General features: G+C 37.4%; 1 protein-coding gene across 4 annotated transcripts in view; it reads right to left on the reverse strand.

Annotated features, from left to right (window-relative positions):
* Positions 1-16907, reverse strand: part of specc1la (sperm antigen with calponin homology and coiled-coil domains 1-like a) — a 107107-nt gene that overhangs the window by 29487 nt on the left and 60713 nt on the right. For all 4 annotated transcript variants that reach the window (XM_039772141.1, XM_039772139.1, XM_039772140.1 and 1 more), the window contains 2 exons: positions 16248-16407; positions 8998-9100 (listed from right to left, as the gene is read on the reverse strand). In XM_039772141.1, coding sequence (XP_039628075.1) covers positions 8998-9100; positions 16248-16407 — 263 coding nt within the window. The remainder of the gene's footprint in view (positions 1-8997; positions 9101-16247; positions 16408-16907) is intronic.

Here is a 16907-nt window from a genome sequence, read left to right on the forward strand (position 1 = left end):
GATAACCTGAAAAAAGAATGGACTTTAAAAAGCTGGAAATAATTTATTTAAGTTACAGAAAAAAATTTAACTAATAAATGACATAATACTTATAGATATTCAAAGCAGAGTTCTTCAATATTTGCAGTATGCTTCAGCATGACTAGTATTAAATATTTTTTTGAAAATGAAACATTGAAAGTGGAAAAAATTAAAATGTTAATAATACATTAGATAAAGGATATGCAGTTCAACCCAAAGGAGGCAGCATCAGTTTTTTTGTTCAAGTAATTTTAAACCCAACTTCAGGCAACTGGTTCTAAAAGTAACCTTTTTTATGAAAGGTGGTTTCTAATATACAAGTTATAAACTTTTATAGTGAACCAACATTTAATTTTTCTTCTAAATTATGTCCAATGAAGGTCTTTTTAGGATGGAAGGAGTTTTGTTGAGTTTTGCACAGAAAGTTCTTCTTACCCTTGTGAACTTTTTTCTTTGATAAACCTGTTGCAGATCACACAAGACTAAGTAGTGCACATTCAACATTGATATTACATACCTTGTGCAAATCAGAATATGGACAATGATGTGTCCAACAGGGCTAGCAGGTGTTTCACATGATTCATGCCATCTACTGGTGCATCTTCCTGTTCAGTCAACCTTTAATACCATTCTACTTTCTCTGTTTTAATATGACAACTTTTGAGTGTGAGATATTCTTCTAGCTTACCATTACCTGCAAACTCTTAATATTAAACTATTTAACTTATATTAAATGTGACACACAGCAACACATTAAGTCTAGACACCACTTTTTTTCAAAAGTAAATGTAATGCTCCCTTGTGTCATAAACATGTTTCACCTTTTGTTTGGCTAATCCTCTACTCTACATTAGCAGCTTGTAAATTAATAACTATGAAATAATACACTTGATTCAGAAAGTTTTCAGACCCCTTCATGTTGTGCACGCTTTACTGTGATGTAAACGCCATTTTAAATGGGTACATTTTATTTTACATCATTTTTCACTTTGTCTTTCTTTCTTTTGACTGTTTTTGTTAGAAGTCGACACAACGGATCACCCATTTTCATATCTTCCTGTCCTATGTATCTTGCTCTGTCACACCCACCACTCATCACATCCATACACTTCCTTTTAGACATTCCTCTTTGGCAGCTCTATCCTTAGTATCCTTCTCCAATATACCCAGCATCTCTCCTTTCCACATATCCAAACCAATGCAATTTCACCTTTCTGGCTTTGTTTCCAAACTGTCCAACATGATCCTACCCTCTAATGTACTCGTTGCTAATCCTATCCATCCTCATCACACCCAATGCAAATCGTAACATGTTTAACTCACCCACCTCCAACCCTGTCTCCTGTCTTGTTGTCAGTTCCACCGTCTCAAACCTATATAACCATAGCTGGTCTCGCTACCGTCCTGAAGACCTTCCCTTTCACTCTTGCTGATACCCGTCTGTCACAAATCACTCCTGACACTCTTCTCCAGCCACTCCACCCTGCCTGCACTCTCTTCTTCACTTCTCTTTCACAATCCCCATTACTCTGTACAGTTGATCCCAAGTATTTAAACTCATCCACCTTCGCCAACTCTACTCCCTTCATCCTCACCATTTAACTGACCTCCCTCTCATTCACACACATGTATTCTGTCTTAGTGGTCCTACTGACCTTCATTCCTTTTCTCTCATATCTCCACCTCTCCAGGGTCTCCTCAACCTGCTCCCTACTATCACTACAGATCACAATGTCATCAGCAAACATCACAGTCCACAGAGACTTCTGTCTAATCTCGTCTGTCAACCTGTCCATCACCACTGCAAATAAGAAAGGGTTCAGAGCTGTTCCTTAATGTAATCCTACCTCCTTCCAAAGGTCTGTAATCTGGACCAACAGCCTTCCCATTGTTCATCCTCCTTCCTAATCCATTGTACTTCCTGTTTCACTATATCAACATCATCCAACCTTCTCTCATTCTCTTCATGCATTAACCTCTCAAAGTACTCTTTCCATCTGCTCAACACACTCTTCTCGCTGGCGTTTCCATGATTATCCTTTATCACGCTCACCTGCTGCTCATCTTTCCCAGCTCAGTTCCTCAAGTCAAGTTGGGGAGCATGCACTGGCACAGTGTGTTGCCACACGACAAAACAGCTTGGGGATCCCGGTTGGCAACCCCAGTCCCAGACACGCAGTCCAGTACCAACCTCCAGAAATGACCCTCCTATCTGTTGCAGCCAGGTGTTACATGGGTGACCCCTTGCCCTGGTCCAGCCACTCGGGTCCCCAACAGTGAGGATCCTGCGAGCTGGATGACCCTCGGGGAAACGCACCACCGTAGTGCCGTAACTGACGCTCCCTCACAATGCAGTTAATGTACCTCATTCGGGACCCCATGAGCAATTGCTAATTTGACACAAAGTCAAACCAACAGTACCCAAGGATTTTCCGGAGAGACACAGTACCAAAGGAATCTAGTCTTCGTCTCCGGTCACTGGATAGCGTCCATGTCTAGCAACCATGTAACAAGACAGGAAGCACCAGGACTCTAAAGACTTGGACCTTTGTCCTTTTGCATAGATATCGGGAGCACTACACACCCCTTTCTAGTGACCTCATGACACCCCATGCTCTCCCAATCAATCAGTCTACTGACTTCATACGAAGAGTCACTAGAAACATGAATGTCACTGCCAAGGTAAGTAAATCTCTCAACAAGGTCGACACTCTCTCTGCAGACAGACACACTGCTGACAATGCTGTGATCATCGGAGAGTCAAAGTCAAGATCTGTCAATCTTTCTTCACCAATAGATGCCCCACAGCGTGCTGGACACCAAAATCCTGCCCGACACCCAGTCCATGCAAGCACTGAACAGAGTAGGAGCAGAACACACCCCTGACGAACTCCAGAATCAATTGGGAAAAACAGAGGTTCTGCCTCCACTCTGCACAGCACTCACAGTACCAGTGTACAGGCCAGCCATGATATCCAGCAACCTCGAGGGGATCCCCGAAACACTCAGTGTCCCCCACAAGGCAGCTCGATCAACTAAGTAGAACGCTTTACGAAAATTGACAAGGGCTGCAAAGAAACTCTGTCAATATTTGCATTTGCGCTCCATGAGAACCCTCAGTGCCAGGATGCAGTCGATGGTAGACTTCTTAGGTGTAAAACCAGACTGTTCCGGTTGCTGGTAGGTGAGCAAGTGATCACGGATCCTATTGAGGACGACCCTAGCAAGGACCTTACCCGGCACCGACAGAAGTGTTATCCCCATGTAGTTGCTGCAATCCAGGTGATCACCCTTTCCTTTCCACATAGGGAAGACAAGTCCTGTTTTCCAGTCAGTTGGGATGATGCCAGTCTCCTAAATGGAAGCAAAGACTGCTTGCAATTGCCAGGAGGACAGCCTCACCACCAGCCTGGAGAAGTTCACCCTGGATACCACAGATCCCTGCAGCCTTTCCTCCCCTTGGTTGTGAGATTGGGTGGTTCACAACTAATTGGAGGATCAGCCTCAAGAATCTTGGACCCAGAGATAACCAACATCCTAGCTGGAGGATCAACTTTGAACAGCTGCTCAAAGTAGTTGGTCCAGTGGGTCACAACTGCAGTGTCATCCGTTAGGACTGTTCCATCAGCCACCCTGACTGGTAAAAATAGCTCATTTATCCAGTTAAAGTTAAATAAAATGTGAAGAAAGTGAAATTTTCTGAATACTCTCTGAATCTACTGTATATTGTCTGGGGAGTGGTAGATTTTCTAGGCCACTTAACACTGAAAATTCACTGAAACTTAAAAGGCCTTGGTTAAGGGTATTAGTATATCTTAACATGAAAAACTTACATGGAAGAGTGAGTCACACTTAAACATCTCATGTACAAACATTTCTGCCTATGTTTGTAACTCTGCTTTCAAATATAACCTTCCTTTCAAAAGCATACTATCAATTATAAGACCACCCTACATTTTATTATGTAGAAAAACACTTTGTCCACATAGAAAACCATTGCTTTGTTTATGTGAAAGTAACATGCTTTGTCAATTTCTTTGTGAGCAGGGTTCTAATAGAAATGAGCTTCAAGTCAGGCAATATTAAACTATCCTTTTTTGTTACTACTGTATAATTTGCACACTGCAGTGTTATACTTTGCATAAATAATGAGTCAATTATTATACAATATTACATTTTCCATGTCAAAATATTCCACTACCAGCAAACATGCTTTCTTTGGAGTACATATGTACAAATCTACAATTAATTATGCCACACATACGACTTTATAAGAGTTAGGATACTTCCCCCCCTAATTGAAGCATTAGGGAAAACATCCAGGAATTCAGTTCAGGTTGTGGTACAGCACCATAAGCTGGAAGTTAAAAATCAACTGTGCATCCTGTATTGGTGGACACACTCACACATTCACAAGGAGTTGGTCTAAAGTAGATGATCAGATTAGCAGGTTAATCAAGTTGACTGGTGGAGGAAACCGAAGAAAACCCACAGGGAAAACATGAAAGCTCTACACGGGAGTGATTCAGCATAGCAAATATTATTTTATCAGTCATTTGTAACAAATCTGCATTTAAGCGAGTTACATGATCCTAAAAATGTTAATCCTTAATTCATTCCCTGGACCCGTTTAAAAAGTTCACTGAAAACAGACTGCAAGAGTACAAACCAGTGACAACAAGCACTTGTTTAAGCAGAAACAAACTCTGGATAGGACGCCAGTTCACCAAAAGGTCCCTGCATGTCATGTGTGCCATGTATGGTCCAACTAGACCATTAAAAAATAGTGTGGTACTAGCAGATGATGAACCTCATATCTGATTGTTGTTGCAATGACGAAGATAAGGAGATCAGGGCTACGTTGAAATGAACTGCAGACAGTCCTGCTGTGGTCTGGTGTTTACTGTTTGTGTGATGAGCTAAACATCGCTCCAATATCGTATTAAAGAGTTCATTGTATTAAGACACTATTATAAAAAATATTTTTTATTTAAGTGCAGAATCAAAGAAAATTGCAGTGAGCAACACACGGCAATAATGTAAATATCTACATGAAATCACATCTGAAGCATCATTGCCTCTTTTGTGCAATTCTTTTCCTAGTTTAATAGATTAACAAACAAAAGCTGGTAAAATTAAACATCTTAAAATTCATTGAATTATTTTGACACTTGTCATCTATTATGCACATGGATTATTTCAATAACATTAAAGTCCTGCCAGTTATAAAATGTCGTCAGATGTTCATAAAGAATGTTGAATTGCGTAAAATATGATAGACTAGCCAAACATCCCCAAAATACTTCCACAATGCATAGAAGTAATGCAGCACAGAAGAAGTGCACTTTACTGAAAGCATTGGAAATACATTAGATAAATAATAATTCACCGAATAAGGCAATTCTTTTTTCTCTTCACTGAACAATTTGAATTGATCAATAATAAAAACTAATGATTAATTATCATCCTACAGTTTAATTGAAATCAGAACAGATGCTTTATATATTTTGTGAGTTACATCTTTTGTTATAGTTAAAATATGTGCTTTTTCATCTCTCAGTATGATTCCTATCCTGAATGAACACTCCAAGTGACCCTGACACTACAGATTTTGTATTTACAATACACATAACACCTTAGCACATTCACTTCTTGAATTGACATAGTTTGGCTAAGTGTGTTCAGGTTACTTGCATTCTCAGGTGTCATCTGCTGGCACAAGTAGTGCAAGTACATTAAAATAACAGAAAGTGCCTGCATCTCTTAGTACACAGCCATGGCTTACACATCTAGAAATTCCCTGGGTTAGCAAGTCATTATTACTGTATTAACAGAACCTTTACAAACTAGGAAAGGTCTTGCAGCTTGCATAGCCAGGAATCTGTCCTGCAGGTCACTAGTTGAAAAGTGCAATCCAAGGAATGTCACTGAGAAAACAATCCTTCAATTCAAACTACTAGATCTAATGATTAGACGAGTAAATAGGTTTTCCAGTTACTTACAAATTCTTTAAAAGAACAGAGTCAATCATTTTAATTAACTGCTGCGAAGCCATCAAATGGTGATGACTGCTGCGTGTACTCCACTCATTTGAAGCCAAGAATGAATACCAGACTCCAAGGTGAATGAAAACCATGCCTACAAACAAAGCTATCCCCTCAGAGCAATTCCTTTCAGAAGAATTAAGCTTTTGCTTAGTGAATGTGAAATAGTCTAAGACAGAAGCATCACAAAATGTAAATACTTATGCTTAAGACTTTATTGATGATAGTGGGGAAATTTTTAGTTCATGAAATAAAAAACAGGTTTATGTATATTGATATGTACAAACTTCATAATCTACCATAAACTTTGATTAAAAGTTGTAATACATAACCTGATTTTTAATGTGATTTTTTATATGGTGCCTTCCATAACTCGCCTCATAATAAAGAGCTGTAACAAAGCTATTGTCCACAGCAAGACAGATTTTTAAAAAAGTTTATCAGGATTTTCTTAATCAGTTTACAGTGTTATAGTAGTCAGTTATGAATCAAAATCAATGACCACCAATATATGCCTTTTACACACTGTTTAAATATTTAAGCCCTATTTGAAAAATGAGCGAACATCCTTTAAGACCATTTCTGGCCCAATTTGGCAGGACAACAGAATTCCACTGCAAGAACTGCTTGCAGGCAAACAGAAATGTAATTGTACAAATTACACTATATATTAAAACAGTGCCTTACATTTTTATAAATAGCCAATGTCATTGCACTCCTGCATGCGCACTGTACATTGCAGTCCCACAATACCAATCAACATATTGCACGTCATTCGTACACATGATAAAAAAAGGCAAAACACATACTAAAATGTGCACATTTTGCTAGTACTACCTTTTGAAATATCAATAAAGCAACAAAGCAGTGCCACAAAAAAGTTTTATCTAAATTATGGTATAAAATTTAAAACAATTTATATATAAACTTGACATTCCGAGATTGAATAGTAATTCAATTTATAAATTAACAAATGTAATAGGTTAACTCAAAAATACCACCAAGAATGTATAGTATCTTCCCCTCAAATATAATATTCTTGACAGTACTCTTTTGAATTGACATTAAAAAAAAATAAATAAGAAATTTGTAATTAACAAAATTGCTTTCTTAACAACAGAACATTGATGAAATAATCCTATGTCCATATAAATACTATAAAGCACACTAGTAATGATACATATTCAACTAAATCAAAAACAGACATATAAATTATGTATATTTTCTTAGAAAAAAAATATCCTGAATTATAAGACCTTATTCTGTGTAACAAAATTACGATAATTTGTCTAAAAGTCAAACCAGCCTTCACTCAAATGAAATACTCTGTCTCGTGCAGCTTTCCAGGGAACACCAAGACAAGGCATTAGTTTGTTAATCATGCTCCGTATTCTTTGTCTCACATTTCAGTGACAGCAGGTGTCAATTTGATAAATTATTCAATTCTATAAGGGCTCCACGGTTTGTAAGGCACATCTCTTTGGCATACAAAAATCCTGTCCTCTTGTACATAAGCCTTGTTTGCAGTAGAGGATAATATTACATTTCTCTGCATCTAGAATTTATTCAATGTGACTTTTAGCATGTATGTTTTATTTATATAGAAACATTAATACATATCAGACTAGCCTCTTGTGATGAAAGGTTAAATTTAGTGTTTTTCAAGTAGAAGTTATTTTTCAGTCATGAAAGATATTAATGTGGCACATTAAATGTTGCTCTAAAGCATTGGTTTTTAATGTTACATCCTCATGGCCACCTAAGGCTACACCTTTTTGATCCCACCAGTTTCTCAATCAGTCTGTTACCTTGGATTGTTCTTTATGGTTTAATTAGCTGCTTCATTGTTTCCCTTTTTATTTTGTATTTTTAAAAGTACAGTAGTGTAAGATTTACACTTTGTTGGAAGACAATCTATACATAATCATACAGCGTGAGTAGCAGCTGCATAACATTCCCAGGACTACCAGTCATATAGTATGAAACCTCCAGGAACTCAGTCCGACAAGTTCACGACTTGTCCTGACAAAACCTTAAGTTGTAAGGGTGGGCTCTATGTACATGACAGCTGACAACCGTTTATCAACCCGCAAGATGTGAAATTCATAAAATGCAGCAACGAAGAATCCAGGTTCATTGGAACTTGCAAAAAGGAGTGATTTGTCTGTCTGATGTCTAATGATTTGCGTACCACAACTTAAAGAAAGAAGAAATAATGTGCATGGATTGCGGCTTTACTTGCCTTACCCATGAACCCTTCGCATTGTCAATGGCTCTGTTAGGCAACATGTTATCGGCAGTCAGAAAAGTGGCACATGTGAAGTGTGCAACTGCTGGAAAATCATAACACACTTGGGTAACAAGACAAGCCATAAAATTTGTAGTCATGTAAACTGACATGCTCTGGTGACACAATCATTACTGGAGTTATGAAGCATGACACCACCCCCCAAACCATCAACCTGAGTAAAAAATCCTCTCTTAAAGAGGGGAAAAGATGTGCAGTAGTTAGGAGACACACCAGAAAGGAAGTCTAACCTGAAGAAGGTCACAGAAAAGTTAAGTTGACTGCATGTCCAAGCGTTTAAGAAAACTATTCAAAAGTGTTGACACTGAGTGGTCAAACCTTTCTGAGTTAATCGTTTAATACACTTAGCTTGTTAAAACAATTTCAACTAAACTCCAGTAACATATATATTGATTTAGGGAACAAAGAAGTTTCTAAAATCTATCACCTGTGCCAGCAAGGCATGTACACTGATTGGAGGCACAAGATACATGCCCACTTACATTTTTTAAATCCAAATCATACGCCACACATATTTCTCCTGATTAAGAGTGTTTTGACTCTTCAGCAATTATTTTTTTCATTCCTGACCTTAACTTGAAATAACTATCTGTGATAAATGGGAAAGTAAATTATTTTTCTTACCTGATACCCTTCAGTTTTTCTTTGGCACCACTTTAACAAAGCATTTCGCTTGGATCCTCCATATTCCCGAGCGAGTGCTGATAAAGGGTCCTTCCGCTCCTCCCTGAGCAAAATTAAAATCATAGGTTTCTTCAGAAAATCACCCTTATTGGAAACAATTAGCTGAAAATAATACTGCTTTATAATATAAAGCAGCTATTTAAGGACTGCTAGAACAAGTGATCTTTAATTTTTTTTAAATGGTATTTTTGCTCAATCATAGACTTTCTTAGCATTAACAAACTCCAAAGAGCAGGGGTGAAAGTAATTACAGTTCCCTGTTCGTGGCTGACTTGATGAACAACAATACAGAGTACAAACCACTCATCAGAGTAAAAAGCCAGATTGGAACTTGCAAAAAAGTACAGACATGAGCTACAACCGTTCTGAAACAAAGTTTTATTGATTGATGAGAGAAAAATGAACCTATAACAAAGTGATGGAAAAGCCAAAGTAAGGAGAAAGAATGAATCTGTTCTTGATCCTAAACATAAAAGCTATTTTGTGAAGCATGGGGAGGTTGTGTCATGGAGAAATTCATCCAAACTAATTGGGAGGACCTTTATTATGCAGTACGACAATGACCCAAAACACAACTACTTCAGGGGGAAAAAATTGAAGATTTCGTACTGGCCAGGTCAATTAGCAGATCTTAACCCAACTGAACATGCATTTCACCTCCTGATGAGGTGACTGAAGGAAGAAACCCCACAAAACAGACAACAACTAAAAGATTCTGTGGTAAAAGCCTAAAAAGGCATAACCAATAAAGAAACAAGAAATTTTGTGGCGTCTATGGGTCGTAGGCTAACATGCAGTTATTGCGAGCAACTGATATGCAGCCAAATATGAAGTATTTTTGATTTGAACTGAACACATTCTGTTCCAATACTTCTGCTCACTTGAAAAATTGAGGTGTTTGATATAAAATGTGCTCTGCTCTATGTTGTTTAACATATCGAGATGTCAATACCAGGGAATAAAAGCTAAAACTCTGAACTCTCTTCTTAAATTCATCTTTTGATCTCACACTCAACTGTCGTTGGTACATAGCAAAAATGAATCGATTAGCCTTGCTGTTCAAATACTTTTGGAGTGAACTGTATGTGGGCAAATTGCACATTTTACTAATGAAAGTGAGCAGACAACATGGAAACTTATTAATTTATTTAAAGAAAGACAGCCTTGGGTATGTAAAAATACCATTATTGCTTTCATTGAGTTGTAGATTTATAGCAACACAAACAAACAACTTTAAAATATGTTACTGTCCAGTCAGAAGGAAACCTAGAGTGTTGGTGGCTACATTTAATTTTCTTATCGTTTTCATACAATTTTACTTTTTTCCCCCCAAAAATAGTATGTTATATTTTTTTGTTTAATATATTAAAAAACACTAAAGACTGGCTGTTTACTTTTCAGCTATCACTAAACTGAACTGATAATCAACTGAAACAAGTCTTGCGTGAACCTTCCTTGTCCCTAACTACGACTTTCCTCCACAGACTTTCCCAGGGAAATGCTCTCACTTATATGTGATTTGAAAAAAGCATCTTTGAAAGTATTGTCAAATCACCATATGGCATCCACCTCCAATTATCTTATGACTAAGCATGCAATTAATTTTGAAACTGTCTTTTTGATTGACAATTAAGATATTAAAACTAGCAAAAAATTAAATAACACTATCTGACAAAGAAAGTTTACTTTTGTTTTACGCATAACTAAGAACAGAATTGCATTATTTTTTGTGAATAGGTTTTACAAACAGCCTAGAGGAACTGACAGTATCAATAAGGCTAGATATAATTAGCAGTGGAAATATACGAGAACAAATTATATTACCACAAAAAAATTAAACAACGTTATTCCATTTTTCTTTTTGTTCTAGTTCACCGTTTCCAAGTAATAAAATGGCAAAAGGCTGCTATCTAATTGACACGGTCATTTCCACAGGCAGTCCATTGAATTAGATTGGGCTGATTTGTGCCTGGATGTTCTCTGCAGAGGTAGGATTTTCATTTATTTCATGCAGCCCGGCAGATGAAACTGCAGGAGGTGGAGGACAGAGGTACGTGCATTTCTGCACATATACCATCATGCATTCTCAGCTCAGCTGAGCTTTATGGTCATTACCACTTATTCTTATGAATAAGGAAAAAAAAAAACAGTCACTTAAAGAGCACCATTAACAGTGACTACAGAATAAGCTTGTTAAAAAAAAAAAACACATTCTATGCCACTAATACAAACTAAATGAATACCACCTGTAACAAGGAAAACATCAAATTAGACCAGAGGGATCAATGTTAGTGTATAATGATCTTCAGTGTGCATTTATCCAATTTAAATATAATAAGACTGATCAAACCATCCCCCCAATCTGCCAATAATCTAACCTGGCCTTTCCTTTTCATGATTATACAGTGCTAAAATAATCACAAAAGCAATGGACACATAGTAACAAAGATTGGACCTACCCTGCAAGTGAAATCTACAACAAACATAATTATATTAATGCCACATTTGCTCATATGGGAAAAACCTGAAGCCACTCAACAAATGTGGGGTGCTCTACCCAGTGTGTCACACAATTTACATTAATAAATGATACTAATGGAAGTAAAATCTATAACTGCAATGTGAAAACAATAACTACAAACCATTTTATACCTTTAATTGTAATGAGTTATGATAAAAGCCCTCTTTGTTCCCTGCTCACATTTTTAGTCATAAAATGACATACAAATGCTATAAAGCATATACTAAATATTTAACTGGAAAAATATCTCTAATAAATTCTATATATATCCTAATTTAAGTACAACTGTCTGGTCTGAAATATTGTATTTAACAGCAGACAGCTTCTATTTTACTGGTGTAAACATATAAGGCAGCACGGAATTTATATTTTTATTATTTCTATTAATGAATACTTACTAGTAATGCAAATTACCACAACTATTCAGCTTTTTATTATGTTACTGTGTAAAAAATGACCACTACTTTACACCTTTTTGTCAGACTCATCCATCCATTTAATGGATATCTGGGTCCAAGTCACTGAGGCAGCAGCCAAGCAAAACATGTGCAAATGTCCTTTTTCCCTGCCGCCACCCCCCTCCCCCCAATTCTTCCTGAAGAGCAAAAGGAATTCTGAGGTATTCTCAGAATACCTCAGCTCCAGTGATGGGTGAGTGCCCCTCGCGCCCACTGACTCTGTTTCCTCTAAGGAATTTACATCAGTGTGATTCAGGAGGTACTCCAAGTGTTCCTTTCATCTCTCGACTACAGTATATCCCTAGGAGAGATCATCAGTATTCCATCCTTACTATACACAGCTTGGGCAAACCCCTGCTCTCTCTTCCTAGGTTTGCTTTCAAGCCGAATGAAAAGTCATTTTCCATGGCTTCATAAGCTCCTCCCATATCTGGATTTGTAAGGCAAGTGACAAAATTAAATAATTTAGGTTATTATTGTCAACCTTGCCTTTCAAATAGTTTGCATCCTTAAATACAGTGGTGTGAAAAACTATTTGCCCCCTTCCTGATTTCTTATTCTTTTGCATGTTTGTCACACAAAATGTTTCTGATCATCAAACACATTTAACCATTAGTCAAATATAACACAAGTAAACACAAAATGCAGTTTTTAAATGATGGTTTTATTATTTAGGGAGAAAAAATCCAAACCTACATGGCCCTGTGTGAAAAAGTAATTGCCCCTGAACCTAATAACTGGTTGGGCCACCCTTAGCAGCAATAACTGCAATCAAGCGTTTGCGATAACTTGCAATGAGTCTTTTACAGCGCTCTGGAGGAATTTTGGCCCACTCATCTTTGCAGAATTGTTGTAATTCAGCTTTATTTGAGGGTTTTCTAGCATGAACCGCCTTTTTAAGGTCATGCCATAGCATCTCAATTGGATTCAGGTCAGGACTTTGACTAGGCCACTCCAAAGTCTTCATTTTGTTTTTCTTCAGCCATTCAGAGGTGGATTTGCTGGTGTGTTTTGGGTCATTGTCCTGTTGCAGCACCCAAGATCGCTTCAGTTTGAGTTGACGAACAGATGGCGGACATTCTCCTTCAGGATTTTTTGGTAGACAGTAGAATTCATGGTTCCATCTATCACAGCAAGCCTTCCAGGTCCTGAAGCAGCAAAACAACACCAGACCATCACACTACCACCACCATATTTTACTGTTGGTATGATGTTCTTTTTCTGAAATGCTGTGTTCCTTTTACGCCAGATGTAACGGGACATTTGCCTTCCAAAAGTTCAACTTTTGTCTCATCAGTCCACAAGGTATTTTCCCAAAAGTTTTGGCAATCATTGAGATGTTTCTTAGCAAAATTGAGACGAGCCCTAATGTTCTTTTGCTTAACAGTGGTTTGCGTCTTGGAAATCTGCCATGCAGGCCGTTTTGCCCAGTCTCTTTCTTATGGTGGAGTCGTGAACACTGACCTTAATTGAGGCAAGTGAGGCCTGCAGTTCTTTAGACGTTGTCCTGGGGTCTTTGTGACCTCTCGGATGAGTCGTCTCTGCGCTCTTGGGGTAATTTTGGTCGGCCGGCCACTCCTGGGAAGGTTCACCACTGTTCCATGTTTTTGCCATTTGTGGATAATGGCTCTCACTGTGGTTCGCTGGAGTCCCAAAGCTTTAGAAATGGCTTTATAACCTTTACCAGACTGATAGATCTCAATTACTTCTGTTCTCATTTGTTCCTGAATTTCTTTGGATCTTGGCATGATGTCTAGCTTTTGAGGTGCTTTTGGTCTACTTCTCTGTGTCAGGCAGCTCCTATTGAAGTGATTTCTTGATTGAAACAGGTGTGGCAGTAATCAGGCCTGGGGGTGGCTACGGAAATTGAACTCAGGTGTGATACACCACAGTTAGGTTATTTTTAACAAAGGGGCAATTACTTTTCACACAGGGCCATGTAGGTTTGGATTTTTTCTCCTAAATAATAAAAACCATCATTTAAAAACTGCATTTTGTGTTTACTTGTATTATATTTGACTAATGGTTAAATGTGTTTGATGATCAGAAACATTTTGTGAGACAAACATGCAAAAGAATAAGAAATCAGGAAGGGGGCAAATAGTTTTTCACACCACTGTATATCACATTGCAATCTGCAGTTGTATTTTTAGAAACTTTATTCATTTCTGCAATGTAGTGTGTGTATCCCAAGGATTATATTGTAGACTAGGGGGCATCGCCCAGCCTTCGGTATGGTTTACCAGATATACAATTTAAAGAGACTGTTATTTTCATGGGAATTGTTACATATGCATTATTTTCACTTTTACTTTAAAACTTTTGTAAAAACAATACTTGTCCTTTATTTCCAGCCCTGGGCGTGTTTAAATCTTTCTCACAGGACGTATAATCCTGCTCATGTTGTGAAGGGGGGGGTGGCTGAAAGCACGCTAAGGAGATGCCATTACATTATCTGCTGTCTTTCTGCTGCTACTGCTGGCGAGCTCCGTGTTCTTTTTATCACGCTGCACGTCAATCATTTAAAAGCCTGTACAGCAGCTGTCCTTTTGCCACTTTGTGTCTCTGCCGCTCGTGTTGTGAAGGGGGGCTGAACGCATGCTAAGGAGAAGCGGTCGGAACATCCTGCTGCTGCTGCTGGGAAGCTGTGTGTTTTGCTTGTCGCTTGTTGTTGTTTTAACAGCTGGAAGCACATGATGTCTGTCTGGCAAAAGCATTCCAACAACTGCTTGGTTAGATGTCCATGAACTTGTTTTAAATGTTGTCTCATGTGACAAATTGTCTTCCGAAAACATCACGTCTCATCTCCCTATTCTCCGTCCCAAAATTTTTAAAAAATAGTGTTGGGGAAAAAAAAAAAAAAAAGGCCTGTACACGACACCAACCATGCAGCCCATTGTATGTGAGTGAATGAAAGAAAGTTTAACCTTTTCCAAGTAAAGTTTTCAAATTAAAATAAAAACCATGTTAACATAGCATTGAAATTAACTTTTCTGAAGGTCCTCAATATTTTAGTTGTTACTGTTCATTTAATTTTAATTGCTTTTGCATTTGGACATCTTCAATGAAGAGATTAACCAGTGGCAACTGTATGAGTTCACTTTTCTTTGTCAAGAAGATATTTTAGTTACTTACTAAAGTAGTTCAAAAATAGCCAATAAAACAAAAATTGTATGAACTAATAGTGAAGCACAATAGAACATTACTCAATGACGCTAGGAACGAAGTTTATACCCAGTACCTTTAAATGTGGAGTTTGATCGTTCTTCAGATTTGTGGGATTTTCCCAAGATATTCTGCTTTTATTTCACATCCCCAAAGACATGCAGCTTAGTTTAACTGGGGATTACAACTGGCCCCAGTGGGTGACTATGTGGGTCCATGTTTTATGCCAAGTCCTCCTGTGAAATAACCCTAAATGAACCTGAATTGGATTTAAGTGATCTTGAGAATATTACATAGGTTATTCTTTAAAATAATCATATCTTTTATGATTCTGGTCTAAGAGATGCAGAGGAAGAGCTTAAATTCAGTTCGCTGACCCCATCAGAGTAGCTTATTAGGCTTGTGATGTACTTTGTAAACAACTAGGATTGGCAAGTATATTCATTTATTGCGCTTCAGATAGTGGTATGGGGTACAGTCACTCCATTCCAATATTCTCCTAATGGACAAACTTTTTCTTTACAGTACCGACCTAAAAAAGCTTATGAGGTTTCAAGATATCAGTACAATAGCCTACAACAGGATTGTTTTTACTTCTATAATGTACCAGGTTATTGTTCCCAATAAGTTTATTCTATTCCTATTAATATTTTGACATTAAGTGCTTGATGACAGAAAGCACCTCTTATGAAGTATTTTAAAATTAAAAAGTTATTAATTGCTTTATTGGTGATGCTGATATCATTCCAAAGACAAGCACATCTCAGATGCAGTGGCTTCAAGTGTTGGGAACAGTGTGTGGTATTATATTTGTTCTTAATTTAAACATATTTTAATCAAGAGAGCAGTGATACCAGATAGAAAACCACTTTAAAATAAAAGAAAATTTATTATCTCAGTAAACAAAATACTGGCTTCTAGATACCAACTGTAAAATCACCTGCTTAATTATATTTTTCAGTCAGGTCTTATAAAATGTATTACTTCACGTAATACTCTACTATTTACTGTAAACAAACACCAAAACAAATATGAAAGTAACCGACCTTAAACGGCTCCGAGCTGTGGGAGTGACTGAAGCTGCTGGAGAAGATGTTGACAGTGAGAGTTGAGGGGAGGCAGATCCCATTGCCATCAGTGAGGCAGTAGAAGCACTGTCTGCAACAGAAATATCCCGCTTCACCTCTTCACTGCTTCTGCGAGAACCTGGCAAACACAAAACATAACATTTTTAATGCAATAATAATAATAATAATATATTTAATTAATGTAGAATGTCATTCTAGATAAGACTGTGTGAATATTACTTAATAAAAGCCCCTCTGATCATCAGTGTTGTAAATCAAGGAAAGCCACAGCTAGTGAAAAAATTGCATAAATAATTAAGGTTTTAAATAATAGGGCATCATAAGCTCACAAATAGTAGATGCTTTTTTTTGTACTTCAATGCACAAGTACAATAGGTATAGTATGTTACTATTCTCTGTCTCATTGAACATGTGGAAGCTTGATGATGTAAATGGCAATTTTATTGTCTGCCATGCCGACTAGTTGTTGGAAACAATAATAATAATAATACATTTTATTTAAATAGAAACAGCAATGGGAGAAGAATTTCCAGATGCTACAATAACATTCTTAGAATGCATTCAAGACCTAATGTCCCGAGCAACTACAGCATACAATTATGTAGATTATCAACTGGG

The sequence above is a fragment of the Polypterus senegalus genome, chromosome 12, assembly GCF_016835505.1.
Source record: "Polypterus senegalus isolate Bchr_013 chromosome 12, ASM1683550v1, whole genome shotgun sequence".
Taxonomy (NCBI): Eukaryota; Metazoa; Chordata; class Cladistia; order Polypteriformes; family Polypteridae; genus Polypterus; species Polypterus senegalus.